Source organism: Oncorhynchus gorbuscha, linkage group LG16 (genome assembly GCF_021184085.1).
Source record: "Oncorhynchus gorbuscha isolate QuinsamMale2020 ecotype Even-year linkage group LG16, OgorEven_v1.0, whole genome shotgun sequence".
Lineage (NCBI taxonomy): Eukaryota > Metazoa > Chordata > Actinopteri > Salmoniformes > Salmonidae > Oncorhynchus > Oncorhynchus gorbuscha.
This window is the reverse complement of record NC_060188.1, coordinates 44,138,222-44,165,674: the sequence shown is the minus strand read 5'-3', so window position 1 is coordinate 44,165,674 and position 27,453 is coordinate 44,138,222. Positions and strand designations below refer to the sequence as shown.

Genomic DNA, 27,453 nt, shown 5'->3' with positions numbered 1-27,453 from the left:
TCCTGGATTTCATTGAGAGGTATCAGATATTCTGTTTCTACATTGATAGGATATTACGGATATCAGTATAACATACTGGTCTCAGACTACAATTATAAGGCAATCAAAGTGGCCAAGATTAGGTTTGGTGAATTACATGAACTACAGAGATGCCTTGATGGTATAACACTTCCATGGACCACCACATAATGAATGCATTTATAGTGTCTTCCCAATACAGGTCACCTACCACTCAACATACATGCATGCACATACACACACTTACTCACGCATGCATGCATGCACATACACACACTTACTCATGCATACATGCATGCACATACACACACTTACTCACGCATGCACATACACACACTTACTCACGCATGCATGCATGCACATACACACACTTACTCACGCATGCATGCATGCACATACACACACACTCACGCATGCATGCATGCACATACACACACTTACTCACGCATGCATGCATGCACATACACACACTTACTCACGCATACATGCATGCACATACACACACTCACGCATACATGCATGCACATACACACACTTACTCACGCATGCATGCATGCACATACACACACTTACTCACGCATACATGCATGCACACACACACGCACACATTTTTGCAGACCAACTCTAATCTCAATCTGCTGTTTACACTACTAATCCTTTGCACTCCGGATCTATGTCAGCTCGATTTCATCAGATATCCAGGGGCCTCCCACCAGTGACCTCTCCACCTTCTCTTGAAATGTAAACTCGTTCACTATTTCCCACAAATCTAAAATCCTTGGGCTGGTGGGAGATTTCACCATATTTCTTATACCAATCATTTACTTTCAAATCAGTGAAGGGATGTGAACAAGTGCACATTTATGAAGTAGTGATAAATAGGACATAGGACATTTTATATGTGCAAGACAAATTTACCTCTCAAGGGCAAAAAAAGTTCTGTCTAACTATAGATTTAGAAATAAAACTGAATGGACACATAATGGACCTTATCCACAAAGCAGCCGTTATGTTCTGAATCTAGGCTTGAAGGGTAAGAAGAAAAAGTGCTCCAGAAAATAGTGCAGAAATGTTCCTCATGTTCAACCTTTAATTCTGTTATGAAACTGTTATCTACCATATTACACTTTTTTTTCTTATGCTGAACAGTCCCAGCAATGTCAAGAAAACGTGACTTCACAATGTGACACATGGCAATGCCAAGGGTGAAAAAGTCAGCTTCCATAGCTGAGAAGCTTCTTTGGTTGCAGTTGACCATTAAAGATGTGGGAGTTACATCATTTCTGCAGGCATTGGTGTCGGTCTCTGCTAGTTCAATGTTTGTGGGGGCTTAATTACATTGCGGAAGGCATCCTCTCCCACTCTGAGGCTGACAGGAGTGTGAATGGATACTGACTGTGTCTGACAGCATCAGTACTGGGGAAGATCCTGTGGGGTTGACAGAAACGCAAGTCTCAAAACCGGGCCAGAGCTCAGCAATGCCCCCTGCAGGCCTTGTGGAGAATTTGTTTCACAGAGTAGAGTCACTGTTTTGGCAAGCCAACTTGTTGTGTGAAGAGTGACTAGGAGTGGGGTTAAGTTGCTCCTAGACAATGATCTTGGATCAGTTTCACATTCTCCCCATTAATGGTTAAGGCCCGGATTGGGGGAAGGGGATGCTGGTGCTCGATACACTACATGACCAAAGCATGTGGACACCTGCTCGTCGAACATCTCATTCCAAAATCATAGAATGAGATGTTTGACAGCCTCCACTTTTCTGGGAAGACTTTCCAGTAGATGCCACACAAACATTAGTGAGGTTGGGCACTGATGTTGGGCGATTAGGCCTGACTCGCAGTTGTCATTCCAATTCATCTCAAAGGTGTTCGATGTGGTTGAGGTCAGGGCTCTGTGCAGGCCAGTCACCTATCTTGACAATTTCTGTATGGACCTAGCTTTTGTGCATGAGGGCATTGTCATGTACAGAATTGTCTAGAATGCCTAGTATGCTAGTATGCTGTAGAGATAAGACTTCCTTTCACTTGAACCAAGAGGCCTAGCCCGAACCACGAAAAACAGCCCCAGACCATTATTCCTTCTCCACCAAACTTTACAGTTGCCACTATGCATTTGGCAGGTAGCGTTCTCCTGGCATCCGCCAAACCCAGATGCATCACTCCAGAGAACGCTTTTCCACTGCTCCAGAGTCCAATGTCGGCAAGGTTTACACCACTCCAGCAGACTCTTGGCATTGTGCATGGTGATCTTAGGCTTGTGTGTGGCTGCTCGGCCATGGAAACCCATTTCATCAAGCTCCCGACAAACAGTTATTGTGCTGACGTTGCTTCCAGTGGCAGTTCGGAACCCGGTAGTGAGTGTTGCAACCGAGAACATATATATATATTTGTTTTTATATGCTACACGCTTCAGCACTCGGCCGTTCTGTGAGCTTGTGTGGCCTATCACTTCGCGGATGAGCCATTATTGCTCCTAGAAGTGTCCACTTCACAATAACAGCACTTACAGTTGACCGGGGAAGCTCTAGCAGGGAATACATTTGACGAACGGACTTGTTGGAAAGGTGGCATCCTATGACAATGCCACGTTGAAAATCACTGAGCTCTTCAGTAAGGTCATTCTACTGCCAATGTTTGTCTATGGAGATTGCATGAATGTGTGCTTGATTCTATACACCTGTCAACAACAGGTGTGGCTGAAATAGCCAAATCCACTCATTTGAAGGGGTTTCCACAAACTTCTGTATATATAGTTTAAGTACCTAGGGAAAAGTTGGGATCAATTGACTAAGCTACATTGAGGTTCCTGTCTAGACTCCTAGAGTGCTTCAAAATGTAAGCCTGTCAGACCTGTCACTGTTCCATTAATGGCACAATCTATCATTTCCCACAGCCTGACTCTCAACTTTGTTTTGGAAGGTCTAAACTGAAGGATGGGGCTGGGGCGATGTAAACACTTATTCATAGATAGAGCTATGGATGCAATGATTGATAGTCTATGAGATTGGCACAATAGTTTTGAAGCTATACATAGTTTGTGAAAGACAAAAAAAAAAAAAAAAACATTGGACTAATACAGCCAGAATTTTGGGGTTGTCACAAGACTGTTCCCACATTTCACTTGTTGACTCATTGATCAGTAGCTGGTGTTGAATTATTTACAGATGATGCAATTGTATTTGACTTGCACAGTAGAGTCTACCCAATCGCCGTTGACATTATTAATGGAATTCCATTTAGAATAAAGATGAACAAAGGAGATGATAAAACAAGAAACAAAAGGTTTCAAAAGGTCTTCCATACAGCTTTCACCTCTCAGGTCCTTTTTATCACATGTAGGGCTGTTATGATGACCGCCACAATAGCAGTCATGAGTCATGACCGCTGTAAAATTCCACGTGACTGTTGAATCATGGTAACGAGGCTTCTCCAAAATTGCACCCTGATGTCGCCGATGGTCATTAGTAGCCTACCAAACTTGTTAATGGACAGTCGCTAATGGCCTGGTACTCAGCGCTCTATTGTCCCACTAATCATTCTGACATCAATGCAAATGCCATCGAAAAATCAAATGCCCTGGCATTCAGAGTTTGCGCTAATAGGATCACCAGCGAGAGCTAATATAAAGCAGAGTTTTGATGACCTCTATTAAAAAGAGAGACCCCCCCATCAGCTTTATATAGGCTAGGCCTACTATATTTATTTCTCAACTTACCTAATATTAAGCACATTGCTTCACGGAACTGGAGTAGCCAACCTGGTTGGCATGAAAAGGAACAGGAAACACGTCCTGTTTACTCCATGTGTAACTCTGTGTTGTTGTCTGTTCACACTGCTATGCTTTATCTTGGCCAGGTCGCAGTTGTAAATGAGAACTTGTTCTCAACTAGCCTACCTGGTTAAATACATGTCTAAAGACCCGATTACATTGAGAAGTGCTTGTCAAATTGTGAATGAGAGACTGATGAAGTGTGTGCATGCAGCCTGTGCAAGAAACAAAGCAGTGCCCTGCATTTCATGCAACTTATTTTCAACATCATCATTAGTTGCATCATGCAGCCTCAGAATGTAGGCCTATTAGATATCAAAACATACAGCCTAATGTTTGTATCACAACTAAAGTGTACAAATAACTCTAAATGAAGCATATAGGAGGACCTGTTTCAAAGGATCACTTTGTTAACCACTCAACACAGAATAGCCCTATGAAATATTCTGGGAAAAATATCCTTTCTATTTATTTCAGCTCTGTTCAATGGTATTCTTCTTACTATAAAATAATGTCACGGAATTTATAAGCAAATCTTGTCTGCTAAATGAACTAGTGTAGCCCACGGCCATTTGGCATAGTCAGATCAGGGCCGAACATAAAGACAACTCAGAATATGCTATTCTGTTCTTCTGAAATAGGCTACATTTTCTTCATATCATGTTTCTTTAGACCTGCCTACAATAAATAATGGATTTATTGTGCTGGTGTAGGCTATGGATGTATTAGACTTTAAAAAGTAAAATGTTCCAAAGGTCCACATCAGTGGCTTGTAGGCTTGTAGAGGCTCGTAGAGATGCTAAATGTGTTTATGTTAATTAGCGGTCAACTAGTCTACCACATGACAGTTTTCGTCTTGACAAAATTTCATGAGCACCACAGCCCTAATCGTTTTCCATTAGATCATGCGTTTCATTTATTAATTTATATAAATGTGCAAATTCATCTTGGACAGTATCATCCTGTTGAATATCTGGCGACTCACTCCACCCTTCCTTGGGTACTTTAGTACGTTTTTCCTTATACCATGCAGTAAAAGGCAATTATGAGCAGATCCCTAGTTCCATCTGCCTCAATGCCACTCCTTTCAAAAATAATTTGACCCCCTCTACAGTCACCCAGGTGTAAGAGCCTGTCAAATACTGACAGGTCATTTACTGAGGCCGTTCCATTCTGTTGAACAGTGCTGGGCCACTCGAACTGCAGTCACACGGAAGCAGAGCCTTGTCCTTAAGCCTCTGGACAAAGGGAGCATGTTAAGAGAAAGAAATTGAGATTAGATCTGAACAACTAAATGGCTGAATCTTTCTCTGCATTCCCTTCAAAGAGTATAATGTTCACAATAGATGCACAGAAGGAAACAGATATCGAGCTTAAGGTAGTATGATATCTGAGAAATTATATAAAAAAAAAAATCTTTGGCAGTACACTAAGCTTTAGTATGACACAGGGGACCCAGCGGCAGTCTGGCAGATCAAGCATGTCTTTATAGACCTATTGCTGCTATTTCTGTTAAGCAGAGCGTTGAGGGAGAAAGACACTTGTACTTCATTAGATGTCCACATGGAGGCACTGGTAGCTCAGTTTTTATGTTTTATAGACAAGTGATCACATTGAGTACTCCAGTTTAGAACCATCTTAAAGGGGCAATCCGCAATTAACAAAGGCCACTCCCCTGCCACTGTTTCGGTAAAAATTTGAGTGATGGGGTTGCAGAAAAGTAACCATTCTCAAATCAGAGCTATGGATACAAGGACCGACCACAAACGATATCCATATTATAGTTTTAACCATGTTTTGAGGCTATACAGTGTTTGTTTACATTTACTCTGTTTATAAACATTGGAGTAAAGCTCATATTTTAGGTTCTGATGAGGTATGACAGTTGAACTAAGCGCATGAGGCATTTATAAGTTATATTCTTCAAGAATCAGTGTGTATATATAATCAATTGAAAAGTTTTTAAAAAGAAGGTAGCAATCACAGATCTCCCCTTTAAAATGCTGCTATTTTCTCAATATGACTTTCGAGGTGAACAAAGTAAACGACACTTCCTATAGAGCTGAGAAAAATACAAATGTACTGCTGGGGATGGTAGAAGGACACAGCAACAGGACCTTTTGTGTGCATGATGATTAACTCTGAGATATCTGAATAGCTTGACCACATGTGAAGTAAATGGAGTGGAAATGTCATCCCAATCACAACCCTCTGCACACCAATACAACACAAGTAGTACTGTCAACACTTCTGCATTTCCTGGGTCCGTGATGACAGTACTCAGAGAGGGTGGCATCACTGTACAATGGCAGCTGCTACTAGTTTACACAAAGCTGACTAACTATCGATTCCACACATGAATGCACATACATAAAACCTCACACTTTCCCGAACAGGATACAAAGAGGGCAGTGGAGAATAATCATTCATTGAACCACACACGCATGCACACTCACATGCACACGCGCATGCACACTCGCATGCACACAGCGCCACTTAGCCAATTTAATGCAGCAAAAGCAGCCATTCCAGCTCCATTCCAGCTCTACGATTTGAAAGACCTTTCAGGGAGATATCAGAAGCTGTTGCAGAGGGTATACATAAAGAGCTACATGCAAAATGAAAAGCTGATGATTATTTAATGGCGGAAGGCAAGGGTGAGGTGCTGAGATATTCTAGATTATTCTACCGAGATGTGGCTGCGACTGATTAGAGACTTACCAGCGGGAGATACAGAGGAGGATGCTGACGCGGACCCCATAGTGGGTTTTCTTTTTCAAATTTTGGTTTAACTTTATTTAAAGGTCTAATATAGATTATCAGCTTAGTGCATATATTCCTGATGCAAAGATACAGTTTGGTCATGGCTAAGGTTGCAAAATCTTGGCAACTTTCCCAAAATTCTCTGGTTTTACAGAATTCCATGCTTGGAGGATTCTGGATTTCCTGCTTATTCCCTGTTAATTCCAGGAATCTTCCAACCAGGATTTGTGGAAAACCAGGGAATTTTGAGAATGTTAACAGAATTTTGTAACCCTAGCCATACCCACACATACAGTATATTTGCATCAGGCATATATGCACTAAACTGATAGTCACGGCATATAAGCGATATATCAACTGAATTATCAATATTGAATCTGGGGAGCGGTAGGTTGCCTGGCTAAAGCAACAGAATCTGGCTGAAACCAGAGGTCTCAAACCCCCAGGTGGAAAACAGTTTGGGATAACCAGTCAGAGCGACCCTAAAAAACACAGTTAACAAGGGACTCAATGAGAGTAAATAAAAACAGAATATCCTGACCAATGTGTGTTAACAGCTCGTGGTCTTTCAGCAACATGCAATGGCAACTAGCAGCTGCAGACACTGCCAGCAGAACTGTCATCAAGGCACCCGGGTAACCTTTTACCTGTCTGTGACATGCCATCCTTCCCAATGGGCAAAAACTGCTTGAATCAACGTGGAAAACGGATTGGATTTCAAAACATAAAGCCAGCTTTTTACCCAACTTTGAACCTAAATCCAATGACATGGTGAAATGTTTAGTTGATTTTTACATGTAATTCATGTTAGTTGACAGGGTTTAGCCGGCCATTTTCCTCTGTCACTTGCGAGATAATCATGTTTCTGTTATAATGTATGGTGTCCATAGAAGAACAGTTGCGCTGAGACTGAGGGTGTCCTAAAATGGACACTGTAGGCATGTGACAAGCAACCCATGCAACACACACAAATGCAGAAACTAATTAAGTGGAACATTGTATAAGGTTTTCCATTTTTTTACCGTTTGTAGCATGTGCTGCCAGTTGTCTAAAATATTTGAAATATCCACTTCATAAACATATTGACACATGTCAATGTCCTGTTAAATGGAGCAGCATGCTTCATTCCACCAAATATAAGACAAAAAAAAGCAAAAGAAAATGTTTTTTTTTCAAGCAGAATGAACAGTATTTCTTTAGCATGACCATGACGCAAATATTCTGCTCTACAATACTGCTGTCTCAAGGCCAGATACCCAAACCTTTCGTTGAATAATGAAACATGCTCGATAGGTCAATACAACAAAGAAAAGGGCACCGCTCCCTCTGAAAGGCCATAATAACACTGCTGTGACTGCATCCGATGTTGCACTATACGCAATGAGAGGAAAACTCCATTAGAAGGTCAAAGTGCACACTATCAATTAACCAAAATAAATAAATAAAGTATAAAAGTATAAAGTAATCCTTCTCACCCCCCCCCCCCCTTAAAAGATTTAGATGCACTATTGTAAAGTGGCTGTTCCACTGGATGTCATAAGGTGAATGCACCAATTTGTAAGTCGCTCTGGATAAGAGCGTCTGCTAAATGACTTAAATGTAAATGTAAACCAACGTACATTATGAGTTTGTAGGCAAAAAAATGTTTGTTGTTAAACTAACTGGTCACTGTGTCTCTCTACTGTACATTCCTCATTCATAAATATCACCTCATCAATTGTATTTACAGACACCATTTGCCTAGATGCACATCCATACATTGAGACATTTCTGCTTGTCATTTAATTTGGAAATACCAAGGGATATTATCACCACAAGCCATTTTCACCTCTATAAGTAATTTGGGTGATAAGTGGCCTGCTCTGTACATACTGAGCTCCGGTGTGATATTTCCCCTGGGAACCGATCTATGATCAGCTTCCGCTCACCCTATCATTACCTATACCATGAATGGGGAAAATGCTAAACTGACCCAAGATCTATGTCTACAGGCTTCTTCACCCTACTCAATATCCTGAAGGCTGACCTGAAGGTAGCTGACACTGCTGCGATGTCTCTTCAGTAGCCTCTCGGTCAGGGTCTGCTTCCACTTGCAGATGGTTACCAGCGAAGGCCACTTAAGGTCGGGCGTGCGGCAGGTCCTCAACAAATCTATAGACAGACGCTTCTGCAGGAGCCGGGGCCGCAGGCCGTCCATAGGAGGAGGCAGTAAGATAGGAACGCTGCACCTGTGGGTGTCTCCAAGGGGCACATTGTTCACCACCATATAGCTCATCTCGCCTCACTGGTTGTTCCACTTCCAACAGGCAATCCACGTTTACCAGAAAATAAAAATCAGCACACTGGTATGCTGCTCCCAAAGTGTTAAATTAAAAAATGAGGGTCTTCGTACAAACAAGTATTTCACCAAGTGCAATTCAGTATATACGTTTTGCTTCCTTGTTCCCACAACTCACGTTTACCAACCACACCACCTCTTCCGAAATCACAATAAGAAGAGGGGGAGCTGAAATCCCACACCTTAGGTCCTTCCTGGGAGGGAAACAACTTGGTCCGTGCTCCCCAGCTCGCCAGGATCTCTACTAATCTGTCAATCAAATGGAAAACCTCCTTATGGATGGCTGATAAAAGACAACATTCACTGCATCTTTATGAGCACTCATCTCACTTTGAAAGACAGTGTCTTTCCTTCCATCAGCTTTCCAACAGCACGTAGAGCAGAGAGGGAATCAGTGCAGGTCAGAGGGGTTGGCTAAGCTTCGCTAGGTGATCCTGCCTCTCTCTCTTGTACCCTGGCATTGGGTGGGCCTATACTGGGATCTTTGCATTCTGGACAGTTGGGCAAAACAGGGCAGGGAAAGCTGCCTGGACACAACTCTTGTGACACATACTCAATATATCTGATTGGGTGAGAGCAGCACACAGGCCACAGAAGTGGATCTGATTGGATTAGTCAAGGGAGGAGCTGAACGGGCCAATGATGTATGTCACAGATAAACATAATTAATGCCAGAGGGAGGCCAAACTAGATTAGAGGCGATCAATGGAGCATGAGAGAGGAGGAGCGCTCCACTCATACCACACACACACACACACACACACATAAAGTTCTCAACACAACACAGCTGCTAACAAGTAAAAACACAACAAAAGGGTAAAACAACAAAGCCTGCCTGGACCGCCAGAAGGCAAATCAAATCTAATTGGAAATTCTTAGAATAGACTGCCATTAACCTTTTCCCTCCATGTGATTGGTGAAATCAGAGGAACCAAGCATACCAGACCCATGGTGCTCTGGTCAAAAGTAGTGCATTAAATAGGGAATAGGGTGCCATTTGGGATGCAGCTGAAATCACTGAGGCTGAGAAAAAATGAGATGAGCAGTAGGAAGCAACTTCATTAATGTGCCCATAATTTCCTTCTGTTCCTCCTGTTCCAAAATGCACACTTGTGTTCTGCATTATCCCGTTCATTCAAGGCTGATCTTCCAAGAACACCTGAGAGAGCATACAGTCTCGTATGAGAGATTGCAGAGTGCTTAAAATCCGCTATATTTTTTCATGTAACTCGACGTGACCTCTAACCTAAACAGTACACTGCCTCCTCACACAGCATGCGTCAACAAAGCTAGCTTTCATGCTAGCTAGCTACATCTGTTCCCATTGTAGCCAATGTAGCAGCATGAGCAACTAGTGCTAGCAATCCAGTGAACAACTATCCCAGAATGGAAATATTTAACTTGAATAACAAGTAAACAACATAATCGATTTTCTCAGTCCCTGTTAGTGTTAGTGAATTAAGCTGACACCAACTCATGGCAAATTGCTTGGTCTGCTGCTACATGGTCATGGATGATTAACAGGCAAGCTTTCATGCACCTTGTGTATTGATACCTAATATTGATAGGCGATATGATGCAATACAATTAGAAGGCCACGATCACTTCATCCTAATGTAAGCTAAATGCATTGGAAACAACACAAACACTGACATATTACAAAGGTGGACATGTTCAATGTAATTATATGCATGCATATCAAACAGGAATATATATATATATATCTATATATTACATTAAATGAATACACCATTGTAATATTTTTAATTAATGCCTTTCTCTCTCCTTGCAGGGGATTAGACAGATGAACTGCAGCCCCCAGATGCCCAAGCCTCAAAACCAGCACAGTGGGGAGATAATACCGTGGGGAGAAAGACAATACAGCATAAAGTCAATAGCTAGAATGAACATTCAACATTCAGAAGCTTGTCCAATACACAAGGGCACATTTTGTCATGACAGCCGCAGGTTTTTATACACAGGACAGGAGTTTACAGGTTTTTGTTCCATCTCTTCACTTACACCTCATTCAACTAATTGTGGTCTAAATTGAAAACCATTAATATTTGAACATGGTGTTTGTGCTGGGCAGGAATCAAAACTGGGTTTTGTACCCTGGGGTAGAAATCACCCACGTCTGTATTTAAGAATGAGCTTAATATGTTACAATGAGCCGACCGTTCTGCGTGATTGAGAATAACGTGTGGATCTACTTCTAACGGTGATGTTGCACACTATTGACTAAACTCCTGGGATAATGTGATTTTACTGGTGGACGGGAGGTTCCCAAGTTCTTTAAATCTGTCTGGGAGATGGTGGGATGTGGTCCAACCTGAGGAGGACAGAGCAGAAACATACGGCTAAGGGGGGAGAAATTAACATTTCTGCTCAAATTTCAGTGCTGGTTCAAGTTGCTGAGAACCACGACAACCTTTGTTGATGTGCAATGGTTTTGTAAACAGTTTTAAATATTCATAGCCTTGAATTTTTTCAGTTAAGAACAAATTCTTATTTTCACTGACGGCCTAGGAACAGTGGGTCAACTGCCTTGTTCAGGGGCAGAACGACAGATTTGTACCTTGTCAGCTCGGGGATTCGATCTTACAACCTTTCGGGTTACAAATCCAATGCTCTAACCACTAGGCTACGATTTACTTTAAATTGATCATTGTATTTTTCAAAACATTTTCTTTATATGCAATGGTGAAACAAGGGGGGAAGGGAAAAAGTGACAAGAAGAAAGTTCGCAAACACTAAGGGAAATAGACACTGCATGCATGTATTGACTGATAATGTAAGCATGCACAAAATAACTTGGCTGGCTGGCAAGCCTAGATTGAACAGAACACAGCTAGCTGCATTTCCTACGTTTTAAATCAGATGCTAACATGTTTTGTCCTGACAAGTCAATGCCATGGACTGAAGTGAACGCACCAGTTACCCCTGTCTGTGAAAACAAATAGGAAAGAACTATTTGCTACATTTGTCATTAGCTGACTAGCAAGGTCACCAATTCAGGATTTTAAAGAACAACCAATTGAGATTTCTGATTTTACAATTAGTTTGTTTAACTGTTCATCCCTAAACAGCTGATAACCAGGACGAGATCGCCTGCTAGCTAGCCATCGGATCCAACGAGCTAACGGCCGGTGTTCACTAGCATGCGGTAAATTGCCGCATGTCACTTCGGCCGCTCAGAGTTGCTTGCTGGTGGGTGTGCTGGCAGCATACAACAGCAGTTTGGTTGTGCATCAACAATTCAGCATAGCAAGTTTGTATAAAGGTCTGGTTATCAAACGGTAAATCCATTTTCCATTTCATGAATTTTTTTCACAGGTAAATAGTAATATGCTCTAAACTGCTCTGGTGACAAACAAACTTTGCTGCCTTGTTTCCATTCGTCCACAAGGCTGGGAGAACCTATTCAAGTAGGTAAATATATTTAGAAAATGTTTTTTTTAAACGATGAATCATTAGCTATAGTTAGCTAACGCACTTTTGTACATCGCGCTGTAATGTACAATTGACATTATTTTAGCGCCCAAGAAAGCGCAATACTTCCAGGTCAACTGTAATATGATAACCATTGTAAAGCACAATTTCTCCCCTTTCCGGCAAAATCAATGACGTGGGGACACCCGATCTGTCCAACTTATCACCTCTAAAATGTCAATAAAAAACCATAAAGAGTTTATATAATGTGTCATTATACACCTATTTGAAGGTTTGTGTCGAATTTGAATCGGGTTTTTAGGGCAGCGCTAAAGTTATCATCAGAATTAAACAGCGGATGTCGTGGCTTTTGAGAGTCATGACGGCTTGCAGTGATGACGCAAAAAATGAATGCATTCAGTTGTACAATTGACTAGGTATCCCCCCTTACCCTGTCCCTGTCCCTTTCTTGTTTTTAATCTGCGAGAGAAGTGCTACACCTGGTGACACGTCACAATATAACGTACAGCGTCAGAGGGGTCCGTTTTTTAAACTTTTCTTCAATACTATCGGGCCATTACCATGTCAATCAACACGTGAATAGAAATGTAGTTCACACCCCAGATTTTGATGCCAACACAGTCACTACAGTCCCATTCGTTTTCATTGCAGTTTGAATGCAGTGGTTGCGCAAATCTGTACAGAATGGGGTTAGTCAACAGTAACTAGCTACAGTGCAAGCTGACTAAAATGAGCTGCTAACGTAGCTAGCAAGCTATCTGGCCAACTTCACATACTGTATAGCTAGCTAGCTAACTCAATTAAATATCACCAGCTACCTAACTTCATATTAGCTACAGTAGCTATCTTGATGTATTTATCATTGTAAAAAAACAAACTCCAAATGTATTTGTAGGTAGCTAGCTAGCTAACAGCCATGGAGGAGGGTGAAAGGATAGCAGCTCCAGCTGTCAAAGGGAGCGCGAATGCCATTCTGGATAGGGCAGATGCTTTTGTGCAGTTCCAGTCCCTAGAAGTGAGGACAGAGATAATAGTAACATAATATTCCGTGCTGTCTAATTTGAGTATAATGAAGTCTGTTTCTTGTGATGTTTTCTGTCCTTGGTTACAGAAAGCAATGAAAGCCTGTCTGCAAATGAAGAGCAGTGGTTGTCAAACCTGGCCCCGGGGACTCAAAGGGGTGCATATTTTTGTGTTTACCTTGGCACTACACAAATGATCAACTCATCATCCAGCTTCAAGTGGTATTTATGTATTCATTTGTGATGCTATCCTTGATATGATCCTGCTGTTGTCACATGCTACACATGCACATGTGTGTGCACATGCATTTATCTATCAGATGTTATCATTATTTGTTATAAGAGATATTATACTTTAATAATCCACAGTGACCTGGTGACCTAAAAGTGTAATACATGACATTATCTTCCATATTTCTACCTTCCAACTGGAGATTCCTTCAAAACGATTGTCTACAATTGGGTGACCATTGCCATCTGGGACTGCCTCGTGGGGGAATTTGGGCGTGTGGAGGCTACCTGTGTACCTGCATAACTTCATGAGGATGGACACAAGGACCAGGAGGGGATCTGCAGCTCGCCGCAGAGTGCCAGAGGAGAGGTCTGCTGCTCTGCAGGATGTTGCCAGGATGAGGGCTAACAACACAACACGGGAAGCAATCCGTGTGCGGGAGATCTTCACCTCCTACTTCTTTCGAAGAGGGTGCTCTTCCCTGGCAACACCATAGACTACAGCATGCACAACCAAAGAGTCATTCACATTGCAATAAGAGTATTTTTCCATTTACTTTGCCACTGTATGTCAACTGAAGTTATTCAATTCCCAGTTTCTCTCCCTTTGATTTCTACTTCTCAGGTGAGGGTGCTGTTCAGGTAAGGGTGATGTCTATACAAAAACAAAATAGGCTATATTGAACAATTAGGCACCCTATAACCCACATCTACACACTCGTATCAATCTGATTGATGGATTGTGTTTTGCAGTAAGCAAGCTCAAATGTATAACTGTGGCTCCTTCCAACTTCAAAGAATAGACAAGAGGACCAATCATGGAGAATAGTAAGACACTTCATTATTTCTATTTATATAACTATGCTATATTGTTTGTCATGTGTCTGTGCATGTTTTTCACCTGGACACCAGGTGAGGCCACACACACCGATTCCTGATGATTATGATGACTGACAGTGTAAGCATGATTAAGCCGTGTTTTTTTCACACTTTTATCTCTCTCTCCATCTGTCTCTGGTCTGCAGGTATGTTTTGATGTGAGAGAGAACGCCAACCCCCAGTCGTCATCGCCAAATCACCCGCTCTTAAGATAAACTTCGGGCCAACTGGGGGCCCAAGGCTGGTTAGGAGACACTGCTAGAGACAATATTATGCAATTGTGATGACCTGAGAGAATATGAAGTTTAGTAGCACTGTAATTCATGAATCATATGTTGTCTTCCCTGCTCCTCTGTTCTTACCTCTTTCCCTTTCTGTCTTACACTCTTTGTCACACCTCCCCACCACTTGTTTCCTCTATTTTTACAAGGCACACCAGATATGCATTTGAAAAACAAATGTATTTATAATATAATATTACAATTATAATATTTATAATGCATGTATTATGTATTTATAACACTTGGATAATGAACTTTCAATAAAGTGTTTCACATTCTCTACTGGTTGAAATTCTCCAAGTCATTAAGGTCATGTTTTGCAGAGGGGTCAAATACTTATTTCCCTCATTAAAATGCAAATCAATTTATAACATTTTTGACATGCGTTTTTCTATGTTGTTATTCTGTCTCACTGTTCAAATAAACCTACCATTCAAATTATAGACTGATCATGTCTTTGTCAGTGGACAAATGTACAAAATCAGCAGGGGATCAAATACTTTTTTCCCCTCACTGTATATACTACTTGCATACAAGGCACAATAAAGTTATATTATATTCTACTGAATCCAAAGGCTTCATTGATGCCATTCAGACTGTTTTGAAGTCGAAAAAAACGGCTATAATAGCTGAGGTTCATAGCTAGGTTAATAGCTAACTAGCTAATATTGACATGTAACAGTCATTTTCTGCAATTTCCTGGGGATTAATGATTAACTGGTGAACCAATTAAAACCCCTGTTCTGAACTAACATTTATACCAAATATTTTAGGGTCCATACACAGATCGGCTACATAGCTAGTTACACATCCATAGGCATACAGGTATTTTTATACTCCACTACGTAATAAGCAAGAAAATAGTTAGTTAGCTGCGTTACTTCAGCTGCACTGTATGGCAAATATCAGCAAGGTAAGCTTACAAAACTGTACGTTCAATTTGCAGTAGATGCTTTAGCGAGCTCGATACTTTACATCCACTGTTTCACATTACGACAGCCTGGATTGCTGTTTTTCTTAGGAGTGCCTAAAACATTAAACAACACAAACTATAATGTAATCCTCATGTCATTAACGCCCATAAAAATAGCTAGCTCGCTGGCTGATGTTAGCTCGTCAGCTAGCTTTATAAATAGCGATTTTCATACATTTACTTTATGACCAAAAAAAGGCATACATGTTTTTCTCTTTATTAACTAACATATTCCTCTCAAATGTACGTTGTTTTGGATGATTCATTCTGGTGTTATAATTACTTACATGCAGTGCTTTGTAAAAGTATTCATCCCCCTTGGCGTTTTCCTATTTTGATTCATTAAAATCTGTCATTTCTATTTGGATTTCATGTAATGGACACAACCAAAAAAATTGGTGAAGTGAAATGAAAAAAATAACTTGTATCAACAAAAAAAATATAAATTAAAAATGGAAAAGTGGTGAGTGCATTTGTATTCACCCCCTTTGCTATGAAGCCCCTAAAAAAGATATGGTGCAACCAATTACCTTCAGAAGTCACATAATTAGTTCAATAAGTCCACCTGTGTGCAATCTAAGTGCCACATGATCAGACACATGAGCTCAGTATATATACACCTGTTCTGAATTGTCCCAGAGTTTGCAACACCACTAAGCAAGGGGCACCACCAAGCAAGCTGTCACACCTTGGTCTTAGTATTTTGTGTTTTCTTTATTTATTTGGTCAGGCCAGGGTGTGACATGGGTTTATTTTGTGGTGTGTTTTTGTATTGGGGTTTTAGTAGGTATTGGGATTGTGGCTGAGTATGGTTGTCTAGGAAAGTCTATGGTTGCCTGAGGTGGTTCTTAATCAGAGGCAGGTGATTATCGTTGTCTCTGATTGGGAACCATATTTAGGCAGCCATATTCTTTGAGTGTTTTGTGGGTGATTGTTCCTGTCTTTGTGTTTGCACCAGATAGGGCCGTTTCGGTTTTCACATTTCATTATTTTGTAGTTTCTTCATGTATAGTTTTTTCCTTCATTAAAATATCATGAATCATCATCACGCTGCATTTTGGTCCGCTTCTCCTTCTACAGACGAACGCCGTTACACAAGCGGCACCATGAAGACCAAGGAGTTTTCCAAACACATCAGGGAGAAGTACAGATCAGGGTTGGTTTACAAAAAAATAACAGAATCTTTGAACATCCCACAGAGCACATTCAAATCCATTATTAAGATATGGAAAGAATGATGGCACCACAACAAACCTGCCAAGAGGGGACCGCCCACCAAAACTCACGGACCAGGCAAGGAGGGCATTAATCAAAGCTCCACAGCGGAGATTGGAGTATCTGTCCATAGGACCACTTTAAGCCATACACTGGGCTGGGCTGGGCTTTACAGAAGAGTGGCCAGAAAAAAGCCATTGATTAAAGAAAAAAAATAAGCAAACACATTTGGTGTTTGCCAAAAGGCATGTGGTAGAACATATAGAAGAAGGTACTCTGGTCAGATGACTAAAATTGAGCTTCTTGGCCATCAAGGAAAGCTCAATGTCTGGCGCAAACCCAACACCTCTCATCACCCCGAGAGCACCATGTTTTTCATAGGCAGGCACTGGGATTCTGGTCAGAATTGAAGGAATGATGGATGGTGCTAAATACAGGGAAATTCTTGAGGGAAACCTGTTTCAGTCTTCCAGAGATTTGAGACTGGGACGGAGGTTCACCTTCCAGCAGGACAATGACCCTAAGCATACTGCTAAAGCAACACTTGAGTGGTTTAAAGGGAAACATTTACATGTCTTGGATTGGCCTAGTCAAAGCCCAGACCTCAATCCAATTGAGAATCTTTGGTATGACTTAAATATTGCTGTACACAAGCAGAACCCATCCAACTTGAAGGAGCTGGAGCAGTTTTGCCTTGAAGAATGGACAAAAACCTTAGTGGGTAGATATGCCTTCAAGTTAAACTGTTAACTTCAGGTTAAACTGTTGTGAAGAAGGCTTTAGTGCGCCCAAGAAAGTCCAGCAAGCACCAGGACTGTTTCCTAAAGTTGATTCAGCAGCGGGATTGGGGCATCACCAGTACAGAGCTTGCTCAGGAATGGCAGCAGGCAGGTGTGAGTGCATCTGAACGCACAGTGACGCAAAGACTTTTGGAGGATGGCCTGGTGTCAACTAACACAGAACAAGGACATCAGGACAATCACCCACAACACAACCAAAGAATATGGCTGCCTAAATATGGTTCCCAATCAGAGACAACGATAAACACCTGACTCTGATTGAGAACCACTCCAGACAGCCATAGACTCTGCTAGACCACCCCACTAGCTACAATCCCACTATATACCAAAACCCCAAGACAAAACACACCACAATACAAAAACCCCATGCCACACCCTGGCCTGACCCAATACATAAAGATAAACACAAAATACTTCGACCAGGGCGTGACATTCTTCCAACCATCCAGGAACAGTTTGGTGACGAACAATGCCTTTTCCAGCATGATGGAGCACCTTGGCAAAAGTGATAACTTAGTGGCTTGGGGAACAAAACATCGATATTTTGGGTCCATGGCCAGGAAACTCCCCAGACCTTAAGAACTTGAACCATTGAGAACCATTGAAAACTTGTGGTCAATCCTCAAGAGGCGGGTGGACAAACAAAAACCCACAAATTCTGACAAACTCCAAGCTTTGATTATGCAAGAATGGGCTGCCATCAGTCAGGATGTGGCCCAGAAGTTAAATTGACAGCATGCCAGGGCAGATTGCAGAGGTCTTGAAAAAGAAGGATCAACATTGCAAATATTGACTCTTTGCATCAACTTCATGTAATTGTCGATAAAAGCCTTTGACACTTATGAAGTGCTTGTAATTATACTTCAGTATTCGAGTAACGTCTGACAAAAATATCTAAAGACACTGAAGCAACAAACTTTGTGGAAATTAATATTTGTGTCATTCTCAAAACTTCCGGCCACGACTGTACTTTGGAACATATTCATTGTCTCTCTTTTATTATCGCTAAGTCCCTCTCCCAAATTCTTTCTCCACTCCCATCCCTCACACTCAATTCCCTCAATCTAGATTTCACCTCATTATTCAAACATGCTCTTTCTCTCCCTCTCATGTCTGGGTATTTGTTGATGTTTTTTATTGATATGTCCCTTTATCGCTGTGGGCTGAGAGAAGCGTGTAGCTCGGAGATTCAGACGAGAGTTCTGATTGTCTGGAAGCTGCCATGCTCTCTCCCTCTCCGCCTCATTGTGGTGGGAGGATTATCAGACTCTGGCCCGGCACCGATAACACAGCCCCCCACATCTACCAACAACCCTGCCCACATCTGAGCACAGTGCAGCAGAGAGTAAGGGTGAGGATGAGAACCTCAGCATGCTTGGAATACAGAGCAGAGGAGGCTGGCGGGTGGAGATATTGGAGGGCGGGCTCATTATAATGGCTGAAATAGAATAAATGGCACGGTGTCAAACACATGGAAACCATGTCTTTGATACGAGTTCATCCATTACAATGAGCCTGTTCTCCTATATCTCCCAGCCATATATATAGATATAGATATAGATATAGAGAGAGAGAGAAAAATGAAAATTGAGACAGAAAGGGAAAGGGATGTTGTCTAATATGATGTAATGCCATAACTTTCTTAAAGCCCCCATGCAGTCTTTGTAATTGTATTTTTTTAATCATCATTGTATGTCTAATAAATCACTGTGTGTTTATTTAATGAAAATAACTCCAAAATATATGTTTAATCATTTATTTCTCTGAACTTCCTTTGGCCTTTGACATGCTCAGTCTGATTGTGTCGGAGTTATGAAACAGATTTGAAGAGATTTACATTCACAGCCCTGATTGGCTGAAAGGATGGTATAGAGCCCACCCCCTTACCCAGATGAACAGTCATTGGTCAGATCGCATTGTGATGTCATGATGTTGACACTAAGTTCCATCCCACCTGAACAGGCAGAAATTCCATGCATTTTTTTCAACCAACTTACACAAAAAGAGCATTATCATAATGTGTTATTTCGACCTCAGTTTGAAAATATCATAAAGAAACAGGTAAATCACATTTTTAACTGCACTGCCCCTTAAAAAAACTTTGCTTTGAGCTTTTTCATAAATTAATGTCTGAAAAACAACAGCACAATTACAGCCGCAATCACCATTCAGGCTCAATTCGGAATATAATGGAACCTAATCATATGGCCAACAACAGAGAGAGCTCTTGTGGTGTTCGAGTGGGCTCCGCTAATAAACAAAGTGATCTCGATGAGATGTTCAAAGCATTGCACCGCCCAGACGTATCCACATCAGTGCCAGCTGCCTCGGCAGAGGTGGGCCAATGAAACAAAAATTACATTCAGTAACAGTCTGAATGAACCAAATAAGGGCTCTGCAGTAGCTTTCTCTTTCCCTTAAGTAGCTTTCTGATGCCTCTTATGCCCATGTTGTTCTACCATTCGGCAGCTGTCTGCTAAATTGATCCTCGCAAAGCCCTTTGAAATAAAGAAAAGTTTGCAGAGCACAGCTGTGGAGACGTTTGATAATGTGGCCTTTGGAGGGACCGCCTGCCAGCCTGCCTTTTGAAGTGGAGAGTGCAGATAGCCCCTGATGGCTGCTGAAGGTAGGAGCCACCTTCCTCTTCCCATATAAATGTAAACAGACATGTTAACAAGTACTGCAGTGTGGCCTAGGCTTGGTGTAGGGCCGTACCCTCAGACAGATATATCTACACGGTCAGCATGAGTTTGAATCTGGCCTACTGCTCTTTGACACAACATCTCACTATCTTTCCCACGTATTATCTTCTAGAATTTCAAGAAAATCTTTAAAGAACTTACAATATTTTTTAAAGAGTTAACAGTGCCTGTGTCTCCCTACGTTGATGTAATAGCAATGCCTTGTTCGACAGCTGACAGTGAACAGTAATTCAAATCGTAATTGTCTCTATTAAGGCCATAATACCCATAATCAAAGCCCTTCATATTTTTATTTTAACAGACGCTCTTATACAGAGCAACTAGGGTCAAGTGCCTTGCTCATGGGCATATTAACATATTTCCCCCTACTCAACTCGGGGGATTCGAACCAGCAACCTTTTGATTACTGGTCCAATGCTCTTAACCGCTGGGCTACCTGCCACCCCAAAAATGACATCAGTTTGAAGTACTGTACAAACAAACCATTGAGCAGACCAATTCTCTGGACACTTAGCAGATTTCTTGGTATTCACTGTGCATGTCAAGAAGAATACGCCCCAAACACAGAATAGAATAAAATAGCTGATGTTATGCGCATCTACAAATGCATTTGGATCTTACGGACAGTTCATGAGCTATGAAAACACAACCAACCAATATATCATCCAGTGACAAGATTAAACCATTTCCCCTTGTTTTGACTTTGGACTTGCTCATTATGCTGTGCTCTATCCATTATAGTTAAAACTCAAATTACTGCTACGGAAGATACCCAGTGGTCTCAGTGCACAGTATCAACTATTAGGCTTATCTGTAACACCCATTTTCCTCACTCTCCAAGCCTGGGTTAATCTGTGTTAATCTCCAGGAACCCTTGAGATTCAAATCCTAACAGTAGAGCAAGGATAATAATGTTTGTTATACAGCCAATTTACACAATAGCATTACCGCTAATGCCAAGGACCAATTCAGTGTAAATCAGCTTATGGGACTGAACAGTGCTTACAGCTGCTTTCATTAAAACGATATAACTGCTCGTTTAAGTTGCCATGCCTAGGCATAAAGGTCAAAAGCCAACGGAGATATCATTAAATATTGATTGGTGCCAGGCAATCAGAAATGCAGTTTTGTCTAGTACTTTGTCTCTAGTTGGGTGCTCTTTCTCTTTGGTATGCTGGCAGTCTTCCAGGGTCCTGAATCTATTGGCTCTCTGGCCTCACCTTGCTGGTACCTGTCAGGTAATAATTAATAATGCGGGTGTATGCTAATAAGATTGGTGACCAGGCCGGCAAGGCTTTTTATAAACTGACAACATGTCTCCTAAATGGGCCACACTCTGATGGAGAGATGAGGTCCCACGGGAATAGTTTGGCATTTGTCATTTCAGCCCGGGTGGCAGGTAGAAGGATTTCGCTGTCAAGAGGTGCCTAAAATCATGACGCCCCACAACTACTTCACCCGTCTCTCCCTCTCCAGGTTCACCATCTGGCAGTCCGACAAAAGTTTGGTGGAGGAGGAATAATGGTCTGGGACTGTTTTTCATGGTTCGGCCTTGGCCTCTTAGTTCCAGAGAAGGGAAATCGTAGCGCTACAGCATACAATGACATTCTATACAATTTTGTGCTTCTAACTTTGTGGCAAAAGTTTGGGGAAGGCCTTTTCCTGTTTCAGCATGACAATGCCCCCGTGCACAAAGCGAGGTCCATACAAAAATGGTTTGCCAAGATTGGTGTGTAAGGACTTGACTGGCCTGCACAGAGCCCTGACCTCTAACCCATCAAACACTTTTGGGATGAATTGGAATGCCAATTGCGAACAAGGCCTCATCAGCAAAGTGGGAGGCAAACTCTATATTAATAACCATGATTTTAGAATGAGATGTTCGATGAGCAGGCCTCCAAATACTTTTGGTCATGTATCTTTTCAATAACCAAAAATATAGTATTAGAAGCTGGTGTACTAAGCCCGAAAGTAAAAGACACAAAAACAAAACTTATGCACGAGAAAATAGAGCACATTGAACAGATTTACCACTTCTTAGACTTGCTTCAATGAGAATGACAGATCGATAATTCACATTTCTATGTAAATTTGGTCAGGTCGCCCAAAAATGTACACATTGCAGATTTAATTTTAAAAGCAATTGTCATTCTGCTAACAGATTTATGGTGGCGTATGTGGCATAGGTTTTCATTAAATGTTGAGCTCTAAAAGTCACATACAGTATGAAACCCTTTAGGCATTATGATAAACCATTCAAGTTAAGTGTCACCGCACATTCTAGTGTAAGTAGTACTCTTTCGTGCTATTGAGCTGCCACACTAAGTGATGTTACAGAGAACTGTACAAGAGCAATTTAAGTTTGTATGGTTTCAAGTATCTAAAAGTCAATATTAAAGTCTTTCTGGGACAGTTCATGCTCTCCTTCAATTGGAGGCATTGTCTGAGCCTCTCCAAAGTACATCAAAGGAAATGATTTACTTTGGCGCTAATGCCTTTCTTAAAGACTGTACAACCACATCGGAGCACAGGGAAATTAAGATTTCGAGACTTGTTTAAATAGCAAAGCTAAAGCTGAAATAGGCTCATGATGCAATGGGGATCTATTGAGACTAACCAGTGGGCAAAACCCCATTCTGTTAGAAATAGAGAATGGCTCCAGGGACACCATGGAGTAAAGTTCAATTAGTTGATTCCTTTCAAATGTCGACTTTGATGCACTACATGACCAAAAGTTTGTGGACGCCGAATATCAGCTCGCCGAATATCTCATTCCAAAATCATGGGCATTAATATAAAGTTGGTCCCCACTTTGCTGCTATAACAGCCTCCACTTTGGGAAGGCGTTCCACTTGATGTTGGAACATTGCTGCGGGGACTTGCTTCCATTCAGCCACAAGAACATTAGTGAGGTCGGGCACTGATTTTGGGCAATTAGGCGTGGCTCGCAGTCGGCCATTCAATTCATCCCAAAGGTGTTTGATTGGGTTGAGGTCAGGGCTCAATGCAGGCCAGCCAAGTTCTTCTCCACCGTTCTCGATAAACCATTTCTGTATGGACCTGTGCACAGGGGCATTGTCATGCTGAAACAAGAAAGGGACTTCCCTAAACTTTTGCCACAAAGTTGGAAGCACAGAATTGTCTTGAATGTCATTGTATGCTGTAGCGTTAAGATGTTCCTTCACTGGAACTAAGGGGTCTGGCCCAAACCGTGGAAAACAGCCCCAGTCCATTATTCCTCCTCCACCAAACTTTAGAGTTGGCACTATACACTCGGGCTTTCTTCTGGCATCCGTCAAACCCAGATTAGTCCGTCGGACTGCCAGATGGTGACTTACCGGTGCATATATAGTCTCGCTATTGTTATTTTATAGCTGCTCATTAATTAGTTGTTACTTTTATCTCTTATTCTTATACATATTTTTTACTTATTTTTTAAACTGCATTGATGGTTAGGGGCTCGTAAGTTAGGATTTCAACTGTTGTATTTGGCACATGTGACTAATAAAATGTGATTTGAAGCGTGATTCATCACTCCAGAGAATGCGTTTCCACTGCTACAGAGTCCAACGGCGGCGAGCTTTGGACTCGCCACTTGGTATTGCGCATGGTGATCTTAGGCTTGTGTGCGACAGCTCGGCCAAACAGTTCTTGTGCTGACGTTGCTTCCAGAGGCAGTTTGGAACTCGGTAGTGATTGTTGCAACCGAGGACAGACGATTTTTATGTGCTACGCGGTCCAGAAATCAGCGGTTCCATTCTGTGAGCTTGTGTGGCCTACCACTTCGCGGCTTAGCCGTTGTTGTTCCTAGAGATTTCCACTTCACAATATCATCACTTACAGTTGACTGGGGCAGTTCTAGCAGGGCAGAAATTTTACATACTGATTTGTTGGAAAGGTGGCATCCTATGGTGGTGCCACATTGAAAGTCACTGAACTCTTTAGTAAGGCCATTCTACTGTAAGGCCTTTCTAATGTTTGTCTATGGAGCTTGCATGGCTGTGTGCCTGATTTTGTACACCTTTCAACACACGGTGTGGCTGAAATAGCCGAACCCACTAATATGGAGGGATGTTCACATACTTTTGTATATATAGTGGATGTGATGAAAAAACACAGCTTTTTTAAACATAATTTTTGACCTGAAAATACTTGTTTACCCAACTCCGATAGAAAGCCACATTGTAGTGTTCTTATATGGATGGACAAGTCTATATATTTAAGATACAGAGCATTCAGAAAGTTTTCTGACCCATTTACAATTTTCAAAATGTTGTTACTTTACAGCCTTATTCTAAAATAGATACAATTATTTTTTTCTCTCATCAAATCTACACCCAATACCCCATAATGACAAAGTGAAAACCGCTTTTTTGAAAATGTTGCAAATTCATAAAAAATGAAAAACAGAAATACCTTATTTACATAAGTATTCAGACCCTTTGCTATGAGACTCGAAATTCAGCTCAGGTACATCCTGTTTCTATTGATCATCCTTGAGATGTTTCTACAACTTGACTGGAGTCCATCTGTGGTAAATTCAATTGATTGGACATAATTTGGAAAGGCACACACCTACCAATACAAGGTCCTACAGTTGACAGTGCATGTCAGAGCAAAAACCAAGCCGGAGGTCCAAGGAATTGACCGTAGATCTCCGAGACAGGATTGTGTCAAGGCACAGATCTGGGGAATCTGATCTGGGGAATGGTACCAAAAATGACTGCAGCATTGAAAGTCCCCAAGAACACAGTGGCATCCATGATTATTAAATGGAAGACGTTTGGAACCGCCGCCAGGTCAAACTGAGCAATCAGAGGAGAAGGGCCCTGGTCAAGGAGGTGACCAAGAACCCGATGGTCACTCTGACAGAGCTCCAGAGAGCTCCAGAGTTACTCTGTGGATATCGGAGAACCTTCCCGAAGGACAACCATCTCTGCAGCACTCCACCAATCAGGCCTTTATGGTAGAGTGGCCAGACGGAAGCCACACCTCAGTAAAAGGCACATGACAGCCCACTTGGAGTTTGCCAAAAGGCATCTAAAGACTCTCAGACCATGAGAAACAAGATTCTCTGGAATGATGTAACCAAGATTGAAATCTTTGGCCTGAATGCCAAGCGTAACGTCTGGAGGAAACCTGGCACCATCCCTACGGGGAAGCATGGTGGTGGCAGCATCATGCTATGGAGATGTTTTTCAGGGACAGGGACTGGGAGAGTAGTCAGGATCGAGCGTAAAATGAATGGAGCAAAGTACAGATAGATCCTTGATGAAAACCTGCCCCAGAGTGCTCAGGACCTCAGAATGGAGGGGAAGGTTCACCTTCCAACAGGACAACAACCCTAAGCACACGGCAAAGGCAACGCTGAAGTGGCTTCGGGACAATCTCTGAATGTCCTTGAGAGGCCCAGCCAGAGCCTGGACTTGTACCCAATCAAACATCTCTAGAGAGACCTGAATATAGCTGTGCAGCAACGCTCCCCATCCAATCTGACAGAGCTTGAGAGGATCTGCAGAGAGAATGGGAGAAAGTCCCCAAATACAGATGTGCCAAGCTTGTAGTGCCATACCCAAGAAGACTCAAAAATGTATAAAACTTGTTTTTGCTTTGTCATGATGGGGTGTAGATGTGTGTAGATTGTAATGTAACAATGTGGAAATAGTTAAAGGGTCTGAATACTTTCCGAATGCTCTGTAAACGAAAAACACAAAAAGCTGTCTTGACAAATGCTGTCTAAGAGTCCATCTGAACAATGGCTAAAATGATATGCCAGCTTTGCAATTAACTTCATCAGTCACAGACACTGAATATCCTGCTGTACCTCACACAAAAGACAGTCTTCACTCTGTAATAACAGCATCAGTAGCCAGATAAGTGAAAGCCTAATTGGCTACATTTCTGTCACATCTCCACTGTGCAATACAAATCATAAACCAAACTCAAAATTGTATGCAATACGGCATTCTGTATTGAATAAATCGAACAATCAGAGCAACTCATTGGTCAATGCAATAGTTTATTAATAGATACAAAATCTGAATTAAGAGATGCAGGACACAGCAGGAGGGTCAATCAACAAAGGAAAACCAAATCTAATACATTCATCACTTCTTGATGATGACAAATCCTTATGTGAGAGAGTCCAGTAATTCTTTCTTTTTCCACCCCCTATTTCCCATTTAGGGGAATATTATGAGGAGTACACCTATGGGACTCCTAATGACCTGTGTAGCTCAGTTGGTAGAGCATGGTGTCTGCAACGCCATGGATTGTGGGTTTGATTCGTGCAAGATTCCATACGAAATACTGTATGAATGCCAGCATGACTGTAAGTCACTTGGTATAAAAGTGTCTGCTAAATAGCATATATTATGTACACACACCAGCTCACGTTTAGAATGAAAACGGTCTATTCCTTCCCGTATCCAATTAAGGAAATCAATTGTGAAGGGATATTACAAATCCTGTGCAAGGAATGAAAATCCTGCACTATGCACTCCTGTAATACATCTAAAAACTTTTGGCTTTGACAGATGGCAGTATCTCTTCCACTACACTACTGACTCAGTGTGCAGCCCAAATGGCACCCAATTATTCCCTATTTAGTACACTATATAGGGAATAGGTTGCCATTTAGGATTCAGCCCCAGACTGCTGTAAATACAAAATGGAGGCCTTGCAGAAAATCACAAAGGAAGGCAATGTCCTAAAATGAATATAGTTTTTTTGTTGTTGGCAGAAGTCCGACTGATCAAATCCTTTTCCAGAAACGTAGCTAAAAAGTTATTGCAACGTGATAAACCTGATGGAGGAAATGAGAAAGAAAAGTGAGTAAGACATTCAACAGTGTGAGATTATAATGACGTTACGATGGTCTCGTCTGAGAAGCCCGACAACACGGGGCAAGTGTTTGGGATGACAAGATGGTGTGGTATGCCCTTTGTTAATAATATTTGGAATAATATCACATACTCCTGGATAGTAAGAACAACAATGTGTCTGGCCGC

General features: G+C 41.6%; 1 protein-coding gene across 28 annotated transcripts in view; it reads right to left on the bottom strand.

Annotated features, from left to right (window-relative positions):
* Positions 1-27,453, bottom strand: part of dlg2 (discs, large homolog 2 (Drosophila)) — a 358,023-nt gene that overhangs the window by 92,793 nt on the left and 237,777 nt on the right. The window contains exon 1 of one of the 28 annotated variants that reach the window (XM_046306976.1): positions 8,576-9,366. The exons of the other annotated variants lie outside the window; for them this stretch is intronic. Within the exon in view, the coding sequence (XP_046162932.1) occupies positions 8,576-8,824 (249 nt within the window). The 5' untranslated portion in view covers positions 8,825-9,366. Of the gene's footprint in view, positions 1-8,575; positions 9,367-27,453 lie in introns of those variants that run through there. 28 annotated transcript variants of the gene reach the window in all.